The 21,024-nt window shown below is 44.5% G+C and overlaps 1 protein-coding gene across 1 annotated transcript; it reads right to left on the reverse strand.

Annotated features, from left to right (window-relative positions):
- Window positions 1–810: 810 nt before the first annotated feature.
- On the reverse strand, window positions 811–20,069 carry LOC147095549 (uncharacterized). Its single transcript, XM_085974671.1, has 2 exons — window positions 19,856–20,069; window positions 811–7,126 (listed from the first exon to the last, which is right to left on the reverse strand). Exon 2 carries the CDS (start codon window positions 6,643–6,645, stop codon window positions 5,287–5,289), a length of 1,359 nt encoding a protein of 452 aa, XP_085830797.1. The 5' UTR covers window positions 6,646–7,126; window positions 19,856–20,069; the 3' UTR covers window positions 811–5,286.
- Between the last annotated feature and the right edge of the window lie 955 nt (window positions 20,070–21,024).

Here is a 21,024-nt window from a genome sequence, read left to right on the forward strand (position 1 = left end):
CACACAGGCTCACCAAGACCTCTCTCCTCAGCAGAAAGCAGATGTCTGCTGCATCTGAGAATGCAGCAGCCATTCTGTGATCTCTGCCGTTGAGATGAGGCACCTCTGGATCCTCAAAGGTTGAAGCCTACAGAAAGAAGCAAAGATAAGGAAACTTTTTCCACCACTTTACACTCACCTCTCATACTTACCTGTCCACACTTGCACCCATTACTCACCTCTACAGTTGACATTTCAACCCCTCTCACCCCCGCTGACCCTGGCGGGGTTTCCCCGACGTCGGGAAGCCCGCATCAGCAGGCGTAGAATGGTGAAGTCTCTTAACAGCCTGTTAACAGGCAGTTAATTGGCTCTAATCCCCTTCCCGCCGCTAGGAGACGGGTCCCTGCGCGAGTCGGGGACCCGACTCCGGGGAAGATGGTTCGGAGGCAGGTTGGGACCCGCTCCCAATTTTTCCCACCAGTCCTGCCTCCGAACCCGCCTCCTCAGGGCTGGTAAAATCCAGCCCATATATAACTCAATGAAATGTGGTTAGCAGCTGGTACCCTAACTACCGTCATAATTCTACCTTTCCCCAACTCTCTCTCTGTTTATGCCAGCAAGGCATTTTCCAAGGGCAGGTCCACACTTCCTACCAACTGAAACTGATAAACTTCGAGTGGAGAGAACGGGCTATTCATTGGTGCAGTAGGAACAATTGCAGTTTGCTGAATTATTTTGCAATGGAAGACCAGTGGGATGCCCAGCACATGTTCTTGGCTGTATCCATAGGCTGAGAAACATCATGATGACAGTCCAATTAACTTAGGCCAATGCTAAAAATTATATTTATTGCAAGATGTAAATTTATACAGCAGTAAATAAATCAGCAGGTATAAGTAACAATACAGTAGTACACTAACATTTTAAACCATTTTCTCAAACCAAAGTAACAAACATTTCAATGTTCTTCGTGTACTTTTCCAGAATGCCAACTGAATTGTAGATAATTGTAACATGAGTATTACAGCTCCAAGGAGTTTCATCTCCATGCCATTACAGTGAAGTACTGTTGGGGCTAAATGAACTCAAGAAACTGGGACTGTACCCATATAGAACCTTCATTTTCTTTGAAGGAAAGGTTGGGTTCTTTAAAGAACATCCTTCTCCTTGATTAAAGTACACATGTTGTGTCATCGGTGTTACGAGTGAGACAACTATTTTTACAGGTGGCTACCCTGCTAGGTCAGTCATTACAGACAATGGCTCTGTCTTTTCACACAGTAGCAAGCGTGCAAGCATTGTCTGAAGTAATAGTCAAACAACGATGACATACCGCAAAGGAAAGCAGATGCCCTGTCTGAACCTGAATGTCCATTCCAGACATTTACCACAGACTGCCTTCACGCAGACCCTCACATCAAGACAAAATAAAATCTTCTGGAAACAGCAGACATAGCTCGACATAAAAATTCCAATGCAGTGGTCCTGCTACAAATTCATATGAACGAGTATAACATGGAAATACTTAACGACATGAGATAGGGCGGAGCTGACATTCATCATAACCACATTATTCACAATGAACACTGGCCAGAGAAATCTGGTGATCAGATGGTTCCTATGGACCAATCAGCTTCAAGGAGAGAGGCTGCTAACCTTGTAAATTTCAACCATTTTTTTTACATGGCAGGCGGTTAAACTGTGGAATTCTCTGCCACAAAACTTTTGCTCAGAGTATGGGGAATTTTATAAGCTCTTGCTGTGGAATGCTCAGCCTCCTGTAGCACATATTGCCTAGTTGTCTGACCAGAATCTCTACACGGCTAAAAAGAGGAGACAGGTGAGCAGTGGAGGTAGTAACTCGCTGTAGATCTCAGTGATTACATTTCTTTTCACAAGGGCAGCACGTTGGCATAGTGGTTAGCACTGTTGCCTCACAGCGCCAGGGACCCGGGTTCGAATCCGGCCTCGAGTGACTGTCTGTGTGGAGTTTGCACATTCTCCCCGTGTTTGCGTGGGTTTCCTCCGGGTGCTCCGGTTTCCTCCCACAGTCCAAAGATGTGTGGGTTAAGTTGATTGGCTATGATAAATTGACCCTTAGTGTTAGGGCGATTAAATACGTGGGGTTACGGGGATAGCGTGAGATATGTGTTGGTGTAGGGGTTACGGGGATCGGGTGGGATATGTGTCGGTGCAGGCTTGATGGGCCGGTGCAGGCTTGATGGGCCGAAATGGCCTCTGTCTGCACTGTGGGGTTTCGGGGATTCTGTGAACACTAAGGTTGCGAACGGTCTGGCTCAGCTTCAGACAGTTGCCAGGGGATGGAAACGGTGACCAGGGATTAGAGTTTGTGGCGGAGACCAAAGGCAATGGCTTCAGCCTTCCCATTATTTAGTTGGAGGAAATTTCTGCTCATCCAGTACTGGATGTCAGACAAGCAGTGTAACAAATCAGAGACAGTGGAGGGGATTGAGAGGTGGTGGTAAGATAGAGCTGAGCGTCATCAGCGTACATGTAGAACCTGATGTTGTGTTTTTGGATGATTATCGCTGAGGGGCAGCATGTAGATGAAAAATAGAAGGGGGCCAAGAATAGATCCTTGGGGGACTCCAGAGGTAATGGTGCATGAGTGGGAACAGAAGCCATTGCATGGGATTCTCTGGCTATGATTCGATAGATAAGAATGGAACCCAGCAAGGGCAGTTCCACTCAGCTGGACAACAGAGGAGAGGCATGGGAGGAGGATGGTGTGGTCAACTGTGTCGCAAGCTGCAGATAGGTCAAGAAGGATGAGGAGGGATAGTTTACCACGGTCAGTCACATAGAATGTCATTCCTGACTCTGATAATGTGACGGAACCGGAAACCTGTTTGGAGAGATTCAAACGTGGAATTGCGGGAAAGATGGGCAGGGATTTGGGAGGCGACAACACGTTCAAGGACTTTGGAAAGGAAAGGGAGGTTGGGGATGGGGCAATAGTTTCCAAGGACAAAGGGGTCAAGGGTGTTTTGTTTTTTTTGAGGAGGGGGTGATTACAGCAGATGTGATGGGGAGGGGGACAGTTCCAAAGGAGAGAGAACTGTTAACAATATCAGCTAACATGGGGCCCAGGAAGGGAAGTTAGGTGGTCAACAGTTTGTTCAGAATAGGATTGAGGGTGGGTCTCATGGTCAAGGTGCGCTCAGAGAAAGCAAGATAGAAGATGGGGTAGAATCTAGAGAAAGACGTGAGTTCAGGGCTAGGGCTGCGGGGAACATTCAGTGGGCTAGGGGAAGGGAAGGGAGCGGCAGAGGCAGCTGAATGTATAGTTTTGATCTTTGTGACAAAAAAGTCCATGAGCTCCTCGCACTTGTTGGAGGTGAGGGCGGAGGAGACACAGGATAGAGGTTTATGGTGAAGAGAAGCCGGGGGTTATCTTTGCATTCCTGGATGATCTTTGAATAATGAGCAGGTTTAGCAATGGAGAGCAGGACCCGATAATGCTTTATGTGGTCCAGCCAGATCTGGCGATGGCTAGTTAAACCAGTTGTCTGCCAAAGATGTTCAAATCTGCGTCCCTTGGGCTTAAGGGAGCAGAGGTGAGAGGTATACTTTTTTTTTTAGTGATGTTGAGGGATAAATATTGGCCAGGACACTGCGGATAACTCCCCGGCTATTCTTTGAAATAGTGCCATCGGATCTTTTACGTCCACCTGAAAAGGCAGACAGGGCCTCAGTTTAACGTCTCATCTGAAAGACCACACCTCCGACAGTGCAGCACTCCTTCAGTACTGTACTGGAGTGCCAGCCTAGATGTCTGTGCTCAAGTCTCTGGAGTTGAACTAGGGTAAGAGAAAGGGTAATGGTTTTAATGGGGACAAGGGCATCAAAGGTGTTGGAGAGGGTGTGATTTAGCAGATTGGTTGATGCAGAAATGTCATGATGAATTGTGGACCAAAGTCTAGATAGTTGGAATTTGAAAGTGTAGTGAAAAGTGACTTGAGGGAGACTTTTTCCAGGGCACAGAAAAAAATGGGGTTGGGAGGGGTGGAGGGAAGGGGAATATGGGTGGAGAGTGATACAATGATCAGAGATTGCTTTATCAGTGAAAGTTACAATGGGAGTAGCTAGGTCACGCGAGATGGCAAGATCAAGGGGGTGGCCGTGCATATGGGTAGGAGAGTTTACATGGAGGGAGAGATTTAGGGAGGAAAGGAGGGCAGTGAACTCAGAGGAGAGAGAGCAAGAAGAGTGGAGATGGAGGTTGAAATCACCAAGAATGATTCGTCGCTTGGTGCAGAGGCAGAGGGAGGAAAGCAGAGAAGATATCCCAGTGAGAAACTTGGAAATAAAACAAAGAAGTACAAATCCAAAGAAGTGGGCAAGGTGCTGGAGCCATGGGACCAAACCAGAGTTGGGGGGATGGCGGGTGCGTAGGAAAATTTTGGGACAACATTGGAAAAAGAAATCCCAAACCTGTGGTGGTAGGAGCTGCAAGAATGTTTTTACACACAGTTAGCACCTCTTTAATGTAATATCTCTCCTATTTAATGACACGAACTGCCTACGTGTCTCTGCTGGGTTCAAAGCTTTATCTGCAGTGGGCTGGGTGGTGACATGTCACATTGGACATACTCTTACAGCTCTTGCCCTACTCCAAGCTGTACGATCCTCTTATCCCATCATGACAAGTGAGCTACTGAAGGCTTGTAAACCCTGCTCGGGCAATTGGGGATTGTAGGATGAGACAAGCAAAGGTCATTGAGACCACTGAGCCATCTCCTCACAACCGTTCTATTTCAATTTCTGTAGGGTTTTTCTCTGTATTTGTCTTTTCCTGTGTTTCATTCTCTTTCCCTTAACTTACGAGCTCCTTCTCATCTTCCTTTCATGTCTATACACAGGACATTTCCTTGTAATGGAGAAGCATGGCAATAGATTGAGAGTGCTAGATTAATGTTGGGAAGGACGCCATTAGCATTTTTCACTGTACAGACACTCTTGCCTCTGGAGACTCTGCACTTCTTGCCTCTGTTGATGAACTAGTTACACTATTTAACAGCTGTCTTGAAAATGGTGCACCTCCACCGTTTCTCACCCATGTGGATGCACGGACAGCAAGAGAGGTTGACGATGTTCCTGAAATTTGTGAGGGGCTGCACTGGAACTGCTGCTTATCTCTGTAGGGGGGTGGGGACAACTCTTTGAAGCTCTGCGCAGGTTGAGTACTTGAATTGGCTTCTAGCCTGTGTGGATGTGCCAGTGCTTTGTGAGACAGAAGGAATCGGTTAATCAGTTCTGGCAGATGTCGCACTGGAAGGGTTTCTACTCCGTGTTGATGCACTGGTGTATCTCTAGAGAGGAGGAGTAGGTGAAGCAGTTCTGGCAGCTATTGCACTGGAAGCGTCTGTCGCCTGTGTGGGTGCGCTGGTGTTCAGTGAGGTCTAACAACTGTGTGAAACCTTTATTGCAAAACTCACACTTGAATAGTTTATCAGATGTGGGGACGCACTGGTGTTTCAGAAAGTATGAGGAGCTGAAGAAAGCTTTGTCACAAACCTTACACCTGAACGGTTTGTCACCTGTGTGAATGCGCTGGTGTACCCGTAGATATGCTGAGCTGCAGAAATCTTTGTCACAAATCTCACACCTGAACGGCTTGTCACCTGTGTGAATGCGCTGGTGTACCACAAGGTATGCTGAGCTGCAGAAATCTTTGTCACAAATCTCACACCTGAACGGTCTCTCATCTGTATGGCCGCGCTGGTGTACCCGTAGATATGATGAGTTGCAGAAATCTTTGTTGCAAACCGCACACCTGAACGGTCTCTCATCTGTATGGATACGCTGGTGTTGTCGGAGACTTGTTGACTGGATGAAACTTTTGTTGCAAAATTCACACTTGTATGGTCTTTCTCCTGTATGGATGCGCTGGTGAACACGGAGGTATGATGAGTTGCAGAAAGCTTTTTTGCAAATTGCACACCAGAGCGGTTTTTCGTCTTTCCGAATGCACTTATGTGCCAGGAGGCCCGAGGACTTAATGAAAGCTTTGCTACAACTTTCGCACTTGAACGGTTTCTCAGTTGTGTGAGTGCGCTGATGTTTCAGAAGTAATGACAAAAGTGTGAAAGCTTTGTCACAAGCCTCACACCTGAATGGTTTCTCACCTGTGTGGGTTCGCTGGTGTTCCAGTAGGCGTGACGATGTCACAAAAGCTTTGTCACAAGCGTCACACCTGAATGGTTTCTCACCTGTGTGAGATTGCTGGTGTTCCAGTAGGCGTGACGATGTCACAAAAGCTTTGTCACAAGCGTCACACCTGAATGGTTTCTCCCCTGTGTGAGTGCGCTGATGTTCCACGAGCTGCGACTGCTTTAAGAAAGCTTTGTCACAAATCTTGCACTTAAATGGTTTCTCACCCGTATGTATACGCCAGTGTTGCAGGAGGGTCGATGCTTGTGCAAAGGACTTCTCACACACTTCACACTTGAACGGCTTCTCCCCTGTGTGAATGCGCAGATGTTCCACGAGGATCGATGCCTGTGAAAAGGCCCAGCCACACACATCACACTTGTATGGTTTCTCGCCCATGTAGCTGCCCTTATTTTGCAACAGACGTGACCACCGCACTGAGACTTTGTTAAAATCCTCACATCTGGATTCCTTCTTGCCTGTGTACATGCACCTGTGTATCAGGAAGTCTGACAACGTGCAAATCTCTTCTCACACCCCTCACTGCTTAACAGCCTTTCATCTGTTTTGATGTGCCAGTGTTCACGAGAATTGAATGACCGAAGCCTTTCTCACACACCTGAATGGCTTCTCACCTCTATGGATGTGCCAGTACTTCAGGAGCTTTACCAATTGTGTGAAAGTCACTGCTTGGGCAATTTGTTACTAGCCCTGTACTTTTTAAGGTTTCTTCACCTTCTGGTGCAAACAACCTCAAACCGCCGCGGCTTTTGGAACATTGGTTTTGAAGGGATGCTTGACACTTAATCAGTTTTAGTTCTGACAATGTATTGAAGTTCTCTGGATTGAATGGATTTGCAGAAGATAGCTGTACTGTGCAGCCATTCCTTGGGTGATGACCTGGATGTACCTCTGGTGTCTATCTTCCCTGTTTTCTGTGCAGGATATGGTTTAATACAGTATGATCCTTCTGTAAGACAATAAAAGAAAAATCATGTTTTTTCTCCAATTCTCTTCCCTCTCTGCTGAAGGTGGTGACTCCTGGAGACAGCTCCACACTGAGTGTCAATAGATTGTGGACAACTGTGTGTGGCCATCAGAGCCAAGTTTATGTTGCCCTCACTCGACACCCACTCTTTCCAGTGGGGATCACCGGATTGTAATCAGAAGCAGATGTTCTGGCTAATTCTTGCCCCCACCCCCACCCCGTCCCGAGGGCTCACGTGGAAAAATAATTCTAAAACAAATAAAAAGGAAGAGTAGAGTACTAGTCAGAAATTGTGCAGCAGGTACTACAGGCAAAGGGAAAAATAAAAAATATAAAGTCATTAAATCGGGTGTGAGAAATATGAAATGTGTGAGAAAAACAACATTAGAGCAGAAGGACAGATTAGGGTGTGTGGCCCAAATAAGCGTTCTTTATACAAACACACAGGGTATAAGAAACAAATTGAATGTATTGCTGGAGCAAATTCAACTTAGAGGGTATGATATGGTAGGCACATGGTCAGGACTGGGAACTGAATATACCAGGTTATAAGATCTATAGGAAGGATAGGGAAAATGGTAGAGGGGGGAGGAGTAGCATTAGTGATTAAGGATGAAATTACTTCTATGATAAGAGAGGATATAACGAGAGGTAAGCAGGTAGTGGAGACTTTATAGGTAGAATTAAGAAATAGAAAAGGATTTAAGACTGTAGTGGAGTTGTGTACAGGCTCCCTAGTTGCAGCTATGAAGCGTCAGAATGTATTAATGCAGAGATCAGACAAGCATGTAGTAAAGGCAGTGTGGTTTTAATGGGGGATTTTATCTTCCATGTAGATTGGAATAAGCAGACAAGCTCATGTCAGAAAGGTAGAGAATTTCTTGAGTGTGTTCAGGACAGTTTTCTACAACAATATGTCCTCTAACCAACAAGGGGGCAGGCCATATTAGATTTAAAACTGAGTAATGAGCCAGATCTAGTTAACAGCCTAATGGTGCGTGAACATTTATCTAATAGCGACCATAATATGACTGAGTTTAATGTTGTGTGTGAAAGGGAGAAACGCGAAACAGCTAAGGTTCTAGATTTAGGTAAGGCCGAATTCAACAGGATGAGACAGAGGCGGTCCACAGTAAAGTGGGAAAATCTATTAATGGGTAAAATGTCAGAGGATCAGTGGGGGTTGTTCAAAAAAGAATTTCACGTGATACAGAACCAGTTTATACCCCGAAGGGACAAGAGCTGTACTTGCCAAAAAACAACCAAAGAGGTAAGGGGCAACATAAAACTAAAAGAAAAAGCATTCAAGAATGCAAAAAATATAACAGATCCTGGTGAATGGGAGAGTTAAAAGAACAGCAAAGGGTGACAGAGCAGATCGTAAGAGCTACAAAAAGGAGTATGAAAAGAAACTTGCAAGGATTATCAAAATCAACACAAAAAACTTATATTAGAAAAAAGAGGGTGGTTAAGAGCAGTGTGGGCCCCTTAAAAACTGGTAATGGTGATATTATAAAGGAAAATAAAGAAATGGCAGACATGTCAAATAATTACATTGCATCATTTTTTACAGTAGGGGAAGAGGATGGTATGCTGGACACCCCAAGGAAGCTAATTTTGAATTACGGACAGGGACTCACCATAATTAACGTAAGCAAATTAACAGTAATGAAGAGAATAATGCCACTAAAGAGTGACAAATTCCCAAGACAAGATGGTTTTCATCCCCGGGTTTAAAGGAATTGGTGAGAACATTGCCAATGACCTAACTATGATCTTCCAAAGTTCTCTCGATTCAGGAACCTTTAGATTGGAAAATTGCACATGCCACTTCGCTATTTAAGAAAGGCGAGAGGGGGAAACCAAGGAATTATAGACCAGTTAGCCTAACATCTGTTGACAGGACATTACTAGAGTCTATAATTAAGGATAGGATGGCTGAACACCTTTAACATTTTCAGCTGATCAGAGAAAGCCAGCATTGATTTGTGAAAGCCAGGCCATGCCTGACGAACCTGATATAATTTTTTGAAGAGGTGACTAAAGTAGTGGACAGGGGAATGTCCATTGATGTTATTTATATGGACTTCCAGAAGGCAGTCAATAAAGCCCCTCATAAGAGACTGTTAGCTGAAGTTGTAGCTCATGAAATTGAGGGCAAATTATTGACCTGGTTAGAAGTTTGGCTGAGAGGCAGGGGAAAGAGAGTAGGGATAATGGGCAGGTCCTCTAATTGGCAGGATGTGACTCATGGCGTCCCCTAGGGATCTGTGTTGGGGCCTCAATTAGTCATTGGGGCCTCAATTAGTCACTGTGTTTATTAACGACTTCGATGACAGGATAGAGAGCCACATATCCAGGTTTGCTGATGATACAAAGATAAAACATTGTAAGCAGTGTTGATGGAAGCATAACTTTACAAAGAGGTATTAATAGATTAAGTGAATGGGCAAAACTGTGGCAAATGGATTTCAATGTAGGCAAATGTGAGGTCATCCACATTGGACCTAAAAAAGGATAGATCAGAGTACTTTCTAAATGGTGAACAGTTAGAAGCAGTAGAGGTCCAAAAAGATTTAAGAGTCCCTGTACATAGGTCATTAAAATGTAATGGACAGATACAAAAAATAATCAAAAAGGCTAATGGAATGCTAGCCTTTATTCTAGAGGATTAGAATACAAGGGGTTTAAGAAGTCATGCTTCAGCTGTACAAAGCCCTGGTTAGACCACACCTGGAGCACTGTGTTCAGTTCTGGGCACCACACCTCAGGAAGTATATACTGGCCTTGGAGGGAGTGCAGCCTTGATTTACTAGAACGATACCTGGACTCCAAGGATTCAATTACAGTACAAGGAGAGATTCTACAAACTAGGGTTGAAGATTAAGGGGTGATGTGATCAAAGTTTTCAAGGTATTAAGGGGAACTGATAGAGTAGATAATGAGCAACTATTTCTGCTGGTTGGGGAATCTAGGACTAGGGGACATAGCTTAAAATTAGATCCAGGCCTTTCAGGAGTGATTTTAGGAAACACTTCTACACGCAAAGAGTGGTAGAAGTTTGGAACTCTTTGTCACTAACTGCAGATGATACTAGGTCAATTGTTAATTTAAAATCGGAGATTGATAGATTTCTGTTAACCAAAGGTATTAAGGGGTATGGGGCAAAGGCAGGTATATGGAGTTAGGTTACAGATCAGCCATGATCTCATTGAATGGCGGAACAGGCTCGAAGGGCTGAATGGCCTGCTCCTGTTCCTATGTTCCACCCCCCACCCCCCCCACTCCCCGGCCAGGAGCCCTGAGATCCGTGGAAGTGCCCAACCTGACTGGATCAACTATCTCAGCAGAGGTTATGGAGAGAAACTGAATCTGTTCAATATAATTCAGTACCACACCAGGCAGCGCTCCCTTAGTCCTTGTCCTTCTTCACCCTGCATCTGGATGCCATTACTTTTTCCTCTCTCCCTCTTCATGTACCTCTTTAGCTCCCAGACTGAGTCATCACAAAATGCAGCTTACTGAAAATAACAGGGCAAGATAGCCTCGATTAGTGTATAAAGTGCAGTTATTTACATGCTCTAAAATTAGTGTTGGAATGGAGTCTAAATTAAGTAGTGGTGCCACTGTGGGAAGGGAGGTAGGCTGTTTTTGAGCTCTCTAAGAATGCAAGTGGACAATGAGCCATTTTGCAAATCAGGAAAATAAGTTGCTGTCAGTTTTTTGTTCCTTTTATATATATCTGAATAGATATTTTTGACTCCTCTATTTTAAGACTACTCTCATAGGTGAGCCCTAGCTCGCTATGTCCTTGAGAGCATCTTCCTCTGTCCTGATATCCAGGTATATGCAGATAATAATCATCGTTATTTGTATTGCTTTAGATAAGGTTGCAGCCCATGCTTCCACAACATCCTCCTTGATTTTGACAAGTGGGAGCATAACTCTGCATGAGACCTTATTTCATTCAGGCTGTAAGTGTCACAGGAAATTATTGAACAAAATAAATGAACAAGCAAATAAATAGCAGGACCATAACAATATTTTACATAGTTATCTAACTCTGCCAATTCCTCTTACTGTAGAAAGAAACAGTAGTTCACATTTCTACTGCTACAATTTGTAGCTTGATTTCTTTTTTTATCTATTGCTTCTGTAATCCTTTTCTCACCAATTACAGAAGTTGTCTCACTTATTTAATTCTCTTCAGATGTTCCAGGTTCTGTACATCAAACTTAAAGATTTGAAAACTACAGACGAATAAGCTCCCCCCAAACAAGCGTTTATGAATTTAAGTAAGTATTTGTTCAATTCAAAAAGGAGCTACCAATCAGACACATAAATAACACAACCTGTTTGTGCCTAAATTGATCAACTTGGATCCTCCCTCAGGATAGCTGCTCAGAGACCAACTGAATAATACATTGCAATACAGTACAGGAAACTTCGCGATATCCGGCACCGACGGGACCGAGCTGCTGCCGATCTATCAAAACTTCCGGATAGACCAGCGCTAATGTTGAAGGATACGGAGGTTTTCATCGCCGTATCTGACAACAAACACTGTTGCTTAGCAACAGCTTGTAAACAGTCGGCCCGTACCTTGGAAGCCTCTCTGTAGCTGTTGCTAAGCTACAGAGACGCTTTCCAGAGCCTGACTGTTTAAAAAAATGCCAGGGGAAGAAAAATGCTAGGGGAAGAAAAATAACCTAACAAAACGGCTGCTGATTTCTGCCGTTAGATCGAGGTTTCCGGACATACAACCTCCGGATAAACCAAAGTTTCCTGTACTGCGTTAAGGTGGTGCATAATTCTGGTTTTTAACTCCTGATGTACTATGACTGAATGAAAACCAGTACAGGTCAACTATCCCTTATCCGCAATTCCGAAATTCGCAAAGCTCTGAAAACCGAAAGTTTTTTTGTGGAGCGTCTCTCGGTATTTCCAGTGTAGAAGTTTGAGCAGCTTGCACGGGAGTTTGCAGGTTACTGCGTGGCCGTGTGCAACTTTGAGGAAACATTGCTGTTAACTATTTCTTTATAGTAATCTGGTTACCTAGCCAGGTTTGCATCCATCACTAGTGGTGTAGCTGTAGGGTAAACCCGGCGGCTACCTCTTGTCCATTTATAAGCATTATTATCCGTTCTGAAATCCGAAAAATTCCGAATTCTGAAACACATCTGGCTGGCCCCAAGGGTTTCGGATAAGGGATAGTGCACCTGTACCAACCTAAAACTCGAGTCAAAAAGCTTATTTTTTGTCACACTTCACACCTTCTAAGGGATGTCTTCCTGTCTCAGTTATCATAATAAAACTATTTATAGTTTAAAGACTGATGCGCCATCAATTACTCAAAAGACTGAAGTTGAGCGAGTAACAATCAGGCTTTTATTAACTAAAGAATGAAGGTCTTGTCTCGAGTGGTCGACCCGTCCAGAATACTAAGGGACTGGGAGGTAGTCACTTATATACCTGGAATAGTGGGAGGAGTCAGCCGAGGCATGTCCAGACCTGTACCTAGTGGAATACACATACAGACACAGACAGGTATGACAGTGGTTTACCACAAAGACAAATACCATCTCGTGGAAACTAGATACGCTGCAGGCCACCTTAGCTCTTACCACCCTCTGGGGGCGAAATTGGGCTCAGTAGCATCCTTTTTTTGAGTGCTACGAGGCCCTTTATGGTTCCAAAATGGTGTCTGCGACGCACGCACACCCTTCTGACGCAAAATGCCATATTGGTAAAGGGGTTAGCGCACGCGCGCCCAACATCCGCCGAAGGTGTGCAGAGCAGGCTGATCATTACGTCAATCAGCGTGCATCGCTGATTTGACGCCAGTGCTGCCATTTTGGAACTCTTAACCTCCCACAGTTGAACAAGTGGTCAATGGCGTTAAGGACCCCCGCATCAGCGATATTTAAAGGGTTCATCAACTACTTACAGGTTAGTTGCCGCATGATTTCTTTTGGCTGCTGCTGCAATTCTACGCGTTTTGGTGCTTTTGCATACTTGTTAAAAGTTTCAGTCATCTACAGGAAGTGGTCTGGCTGGTGCTGAAGTACTTTTTTGGTGACTTAAAGGCTTGTGCACAGACCAGTTGCTTCCAGACATGGGTGGCCGAGTAGGGCTTCCTCTTGGCATTGAGCATGACTGGGAGAATGAGCAGAGGCCACGCAGAGCAGGAAAAGCTGCTAGAAGAGGGAGGAGGAGGGGGAAGAAGGGCTGTCAGCAGGAGGCCATATCCGCAGAGGGTCATTAGGGAGCAGATCTGTTGGAGAACAGATTGCAGGAGTGCTGACACACCCTGGAAGCCCCTTTGCACACTGGTACCCAGAGCCATGATGGCAGCAGTCTAAACTTCCATGGCAGCAAGCTGAGGTTGCATGACAGCAGTCTGAGCTTCCACTGCAGTACTCGACATTGGGTGGATGCTGCTTGTGCTGCAATGGAAGCTGAGACATCAGCCATCAGATGCTGCATAATAGTTGGCTCCACAGATGGCCACCCGTTCCATGTTGGAAAGCATGGTCTCCAAGCTGTGCGCAAAGCCCTTCGCCAAGTTGGTGCTGGACTCCTCTATGCTCCTTGACATTGAACGCAGGCTTTCCAGTGCACCAAGCATTTTGGTGTGTACCCCCATCAGCCTTTTTCTGTAGCCTGGCCCATGGAAGTCATCATTTGAGTCCTCTGCAGTCGTGTGCGATCTCACCTTCTGGCGAGCTGGCCCCTGCGCTATCCTTGCCCCAGCCCTTGCTGCAGCACACTTGTGCCCAGTGTCTCACCACGTGCAGATCCTGCCTCTATGCTATTCTCTAAAGATACGCGCAGTGTCAGTATCTGAGCTGGTGGCTGCGAATGTGAAATTAAATGACAGTGTGTCTTCATCATCATTGTCTTTCTGCTTTCCACCAGTGCCTGGGCAGGTTGCAGTTCTTGGGTATCTGACATGAAAAAGGGACAAGGGATGGGTTGTGGTGAGGGAGAGGAGAAAGAAGTGCATGCTTACACCCTCTGTAGCTTGTAAGTCAGAAGGGATTGTGGGCTGAGGGGGGAAGTGGGATGCGAGAAGGAGGATTAGGTATGAGGATACCGTCATTTTCAATGGATTCAGCCCCATTGGTGGCCAAGGCCTCAGAAATGGCCCCTCCCATAATGGTCAGCACCTCCATGTGGGTTAGAACATGCAGGCATGCCTCTCCTCCTCCAGTTAGTTCCTACTGCCTCTGGTTGTGTGCCACCTTCTCCTGCAAGAGAGGGGAAGCGTGTCAGTGAGTGTCATGCAATCTGTTTGGGTGATGAGGCTGTCATGGTTGAATAGCTGGCAGTTTGTGCAAGCTGTGAGATGTGGGTGTGACTACTATGAATGTTAGGTACAAGTCCTCATTGATAGAGATTGTTGGTAGGTGAGTGATGGGGGTGTGGTGAATTGAGCAGTGGCTGAGGCTCGTGGTGCAGTTGGTAGGATACGGCATTTTAAAATGCATTTATTGACCTTGACCACTCGAGTGAGGTCACTGAACTTCGAGGCACTCCATCCAGGTCCTTGGATCTAAACTCCTGGCATTGACCTCTGCGGCTATCTGTTCCCACTGCCTTCTCATCATGTCTCTGGAGGGTCTCCTGCCCCCCTTAGAATATGGGACATCTCTCCTCCTTTCCACCTCCTCCACCACCAAGACCTCCAATGCAGCGTCCAAAAACCTGGGTGCCCGCTCTCTTCAATGGTCAGCCATTCTTCACTCTTTCCCAGGTCAGATTCATTTGCAGAACCACTCCCAGCATCTGCTCCAGCCACAATGCACCTCCCCATTAAGTGTTGCAGGCTAGCTTTAATTAGTGCAGGCCAGCTTTAAGTAGTGCAAGTTATTAATGTTATTGTGCTCCCTGCTTATGTGTGCAGCCAATGAACAGTGGGTTAGCACTGGCTGCACCCAGAAATCACTATAATGAGCAGACGGCACAAAGTTGGCATGCTGCCTACATTACACTGAACAAGCGCAGGTTAATCGCGCATCACGATCCCCGTGTCCATTTTTGGGGGATATCCAATTTAATCCCCATTGCCTTTAAATTAATATTGATACATTTCCATACACAGCTAATTCTGTCTCTACTTATCCCTATAGAATAACAATATCATGGATTTTGTCACATTATTTCTCCCCTTTTGACGAGGTTCTTGGGAAGGCTTTTGTCAAGTCATGCCTCACTATTGTATTCCCATTTGCTGGAGTTTTGTGATGATCACTGTGCTAGTCAGTCACCTGCAATGCAATGCTTCATCATAACAAACCAGCGGATTTGTCCCTTGCCAAATTTAACAAAGATCCATTTAACCAATTAGTGGACTGTGATCTGAATATACTGTACTGAGAAATGCATGCAAAGATACAGCTGCAATCTCTGCAATGCCCACACCACACCAATACATTCCTTCCCAATCACTAGGTATCACAATTTACATGGTAACAGCTTATGGCTCAGTTGAACAACAGGATGCTCCTGCTCTTGATTATTCACTGACTCAGCATGGCCTACGCTCGTCAAACATTTCAGTGTGGGTGATGAACTCTCGAGAGCAATCAGCACTGGCTGGGGCAAGATCTGCACAGAGCCTATTAAAGCCATCCTCGCAGCTTACTAACCAGATCATCTGGTTTGGACATGTTTTCAGGCTAGATTTGTTTAGGGTGCAGCTATATGGCTACAATTTAGAATGAAGCTCCAGTAATAGTTTGCTGTTCCCAGGAACACTCTATGGCTTAGAATGAAGTCATTGAATGATAGTGTCTTCTTTAGCCATATCGGGTCTCCTGAGTCGCATCACCCACAAGGTGCCTATGCCATTGCATTTTCCATAATACACTTGGGTTGTCACTTTATCAAAGGAGTCCAGGAGGTAGCTCAGGCTGGAACTTTCCCCTTCTGAAGCTATGCTGGCTGCTGTTGACAAGACTATTATGATAGGTATAATGATCAAGTTTAATCCTGATCATTGATTCCATTCTTTTACATGGAATTGAAGTAAGACTAATAGGTCTGTAGTTGATTGTGACTGATTTAATCACATTATTGAATAAGGGCATCACCCTTAGCCTGTTTCCAATCTACTGGTATCTCTCCAGTTTTCAGTAATTCCATCATAATCATTGTCAATGCCTCACAAAACTCCTCTTTTGTTTCTATCTATAAGATAAATAGCATCTATCACTGGGTATTTATTAGTTTAAAAGAACGAACTTGCATTTATATAGCACCTTTCACGACCTCGGTATGTCTCAAAGCGCTTCACAGCCAATGAACTACAATGTAGTCACTGTTGTAATGTCGGAAATGCGGCAGCCAATTTGCACACAACAAGCTCCCACGAACAGCAATGTGATAATGACCAGATTATCTGTTTTTAGATGTTGATTGAGGGATAAATATTGGCCAGACCACCAGGGAAAACTCCCCTGCTCCTCTTCAAATAGTGCCATGGAATCTTGTTTTACTTCCACTTGCGTTTTCTATTTGATTGTTTGAAGCCTCCCTGAATGTTATACTCATTTCCATCCTCTGGGTTTAGCCATGTTTCTGATATTCCTGCAACATTGTAGTTCCCACTACTGACTGGATTTAACGTCTTATCCAAAAGATGGCACCTCTAAACTCTTTTTGACTCAACTCTACAACAGTAAGAAGGCAAAGAATATTTTACTGTTATATTTTCCTCTGCAGCTGTGCCTTTTTCTAGATCTCTGTTCCTCTGATCATCATTTTAGTTTGTTTCTCATGTTTCTATATTCATCCCAGGGGAACTCCCCTCCCCTTTCTCTTATCCCTGTTGGATTTGTATAAATCAATTTTTTTCCTTATTTCACTTTTAATTTGTTTATTAATCCATTTAAGATCCCATTTGTTTGGTCTAAACCAAGTATTTATACTGCATGCCCGTCTTTATTCCTTTACAAATGTGATACTTGTCCTCAACTTAAGTGCTGCTGGACATTCTCTTCCACTCCATTTGCTTTAGTTGTTCCCTCCTTTCCAAGAATTTAACCCGTTTAAAGTTACATGCTTGGCTCTCAGTTTTTGGTATCAATGAATCTCAAATCATGTTAAACTTGATTATTCTGTGATCGCTGTCCTCCAAAGCACTATGACTTCCATTTCCTGTATGGTATCTGGGTTATTTCCAAGTACCAAGTTAAGATGAACTCTGCCTCTTGTGGCTTCCTCGACAGCCAGGGTAACAACGCAGCTCTGCAGTACATTTACGAACTCTGAGTCTAGAGCGCTTGTGTTTTCCCAGTTTTCTATTTGATTGTTTGAAGCCTCCCTGAATGTTATACTCATTTCCATCCTTGGGTTTAGCCATGTTTCTGATATTCCTGCAACATTGTAGTTCCCAACTGCCATAACAACCTCTAGTTCTACCCTGTTATTTCTAATGCTTCGAGCATTCAGGTACATATAACTTATTGTAGATTTTGAAACACCTTGGGCTAGATTTTGCTCAGAGATGGTTTTAGCAGCAAAATAGTATTGGAATTGTACTTCCATCTATCAGTGTAACTACACTGAGAACCAGTCCCTATTTCCATGGTGCACCTTCATTACATACTTATTGTGCACTCCTGGAGCAGTTAGCACCTTTCAGAGGAAGTCCACCCATGTGGGGGTGGGGTGGTGTGGGTGGTGTGGGGGTGGGGGTGGTGGGGGGGGGGTGGGGTGGGGTGGGGGGGGTGGGGATGGGGTGTGGGGGGTGTGGTGGGGGGGGGAGCGAGATTTAACGTTTCAGCTCGATGACAATTTGTCAGGTCATTGACCTGAAACGTTAACACTGTTTCTCTCTCCACAGGTGTTGCCTGACCTGCTGAGTATTTCCAACATTTTCTGCTTTTATTTCAGATTTCCAGTATCCACAGTATTTTGCCTTTGTATTAATGAACAGAACATTTGTCAGATTATTTTAGCGTCTAGTCCTATCCTGTGCCTTCACAGAACCTTCCTACTCTTCATTGTTATGTTGGCAGAATAACAGTACACTGGACTTGGTTTCAGGTTTTAACTGCTAAGTAAATTTATTAAACAGTAACAGAATAAGTAAACTATATCAATTGTATAGTAAAAATAATGAATAGTTCCCTTATCCTGTGCTAAAATGAAAGATCAATAATTTCCTTACAGAGTGGTCCTTTTATTTTTCTCACTATTTATGGAAGCTATCTGGCCTGACGAATGCTCTAAGGTCGCTCAAACTCTCTTCAAAGACTACTGGCACAGTCTCTGATTTGAAGAAAAAGACAGGCTCAGAGAAGGAACAAGTAGAATTTAAGTAACTGGCTGCTCAATTTTTTAAAAAGGCTACTAACCAAACACACATTCCTTGGGTTAAAAAAAATCAACGGCATAACTTGGGGTAGAAATTGCAGTCAATGCAATTGAATATCGGGCGGGGGGTAGAACAGGCGATACCGCCTGTTTTGCACTACCTTCCAAGTCAAATTTCTACCCCAACAAGTTAATCAAAAGTAAAATTCTGCAAATCTTAAATGAAAAACTGAAACATCAAATGTTGGTTCTTTCCACAGCTGCTTCCAGTTTTTCTGTTTATTCAACATACCAAGCTAGGCTGTCACAGTCTCCTTGGAGTGAAGCTGGTGTTAACTGGTAAAGAGACCAATCCCAAGCTAAAATCAATGTCAGAAGACTAGGCCCAGGCTTGCCCTGGTTCTTAAACACTCTTTAGATTATAAGAAACTAGACTGCATCAGCCTCCCTTGTACAGCAGGACTCCTCACAGAGAGATGTCTCTCACTGAAAATGGATTCTCATCACAGGCAGGAAATCTGTAAGAATCCCCAGGCCTCACTTCAGTTCACCTCAGCCCCCCGCCTGCAAGACTCCTGCTGGGAGTTACAATCCGGGCTTAAATAACTGCTCATTCAAAAAGGGCTAGCAATCAAACACATTTGAACAACTCACACAGCATTGAACAAACTGCCCCTCCCCTGGACAAACTTTGTAACAAGTTAATAAAAAATTCTGCAAACGTTGCCAATCATACACAAAAAATATGGCTGTTCGCTTGATAGATGCTGACTGACCTGCTGCATTACCAGCCATTTATATTTTTGGTTCAATATAGTTTTCCTGGGAGTGAAGCTCATTTTAACCCTGCATGTGCCATGGCAAAATTAAAGGAGCCAATACCAATCTTAATCTTACAACTATATCAGGCTTGCCCTGGTACTTACACAAATTTATTTACAAGAAACTAGACAGCATCAGACTTCCCTGTACAGCAGGACTCCTCACAGACAGACGTCTCTCACTGAAAATGGATTCTCATCACAGGCAGGAAATCTGTAAGAATCCTCAGACACTCTGCACCTCCCAGATAATCACACCTCACCGTCTCATTTTCAGCAATGACCCCTCAACAAAAACTCAGCCTGTAAATCAGGAGGGAAATGCTGTGTCCAAATCCCAGCTTCCAATAAACACATTCAATATCCAACACTCAGTCCCAGCCAAACAGTTCAGCACAAAGCAGGGAGTAAACAGGCCTCTCAGCTGGATCCTCTCACACAGCACAAAGGGCATTTTTACTAATTTCCTCACTTGCATAATCAGACTGCTCTGCACATTAATGAGTATTTTACTGTATAAAGTCAGTACAAACCCAGTTCTTTCCCTCACAGTCTACACCCTTCTCACTTTGTTTGCAGATGCTGTCAGATACTGCACAGGCCGCAGAACGGAGGAGGAGAAAATTACAGGAACGCTGGGTATACTCTTTGTGACTGACATCACTAGCAGCCAATCAACTGCTACACTATATTTACAACCAACCTACACTTAACATGTCAATCACACTTCCTAGCCAATCAGACTGGCCTGGGAGTGGGAATTCTACTTCACACTGTAAAACTATTACAAAATTTAAAACAGCCAGTGTAATACTGGGTAAACCTTAAATTCAGTGGCAATTTAAAAAACAGGCCTGGTGGAACTATCTCACCCACTGAGTCAGTGTCAACTGTGGCTCAGCTGGTAGCAGTCATGTCTCCGAATCGGAAAATTGAGGGTTCAAGTCCCACTCCAGAGACTCCAGTGCAGTACTGAGGGAGTGCTGCACTGTTGGAGGTGCCGCCTTGCGGATGAAACATTAAACCGAGGCCCCGTCTGCCCTCTCAGGTGGATATAAAAGATCCCTGGGCAATATTCTAAGACTAGCAGGGCAGTTCTCCCCGGTGTCCTGGCCAATATTTATCCCTCAACCAACAACACTAAAACATTATCTGGTCATTATTTCATTACTGTATGGGGGATCTTGCTGTGCCAAACTGGTTGCCGTTTCCCACTGTAAAACAGTGACTGTACTTCATTGGCTGTGAAGCACTTTGGGATGTCTTGAGATGGTGAAAGTGGCTCTATAAATGCACATCTGTCTTGATTTACTGAGTCCCAACACCAGCTACTTACAATCAGTGAACCTGACACCTTCACTAATATAAAAACCCAGCCATGCTTCATACTATCTGTGAATCTGCTGGGGGAAGATTTCCTTCAGTCGCTTTCTCCAGTGACATTGTAAATACCAGCGACTAGATTTTCTCTGGTCACTGTGAAGTGACTGTAACCAGCAGCAGGCTTTCCTCTGGTCACTGTGTGTCATAGAAATATTAGAAACATAGAAGATAGGAGCAGGAGTAGGCCATTCGGCCCCTCGAGCCTGTTCCGCCATTTAATGAGATCATGGCTGATCATCCAAATTCAGTACCCTGTCCCTCCTTTCTCCCCATATCCCTTGATCCCTTTAGCCTTAAGAAATATATCTAACTCCTTCTTGAATATATTTAATGAATTGGCCTCAACTGCCTTCT

This window comes from Somniosus microcephalus, unplaced genomic scaffold (genome assembly GCF_052327205.1).
Source record: "Somniosus microcephalus isolate GS21.2 unplaced genomic scaffold, FLI_Smic_1.0 unresolved_chr1, whole genome shotgun sequence".
Lineage (NCBI taxonomy): Eukaryota > Metazoa > Chordata > Chondrichthyes > Squaliformes > Somniosidae > Somniosus > Somniosus microcephalus.

Coding starts and splice junctions, on each gene's coding strand:
- LOC147095549 (XM_085974671.1), bottom strand. CDS start 6,645: ATGTACACAGGCAAGAAGGAATCCAGATGTGAGGATTTTAACAAAGTC.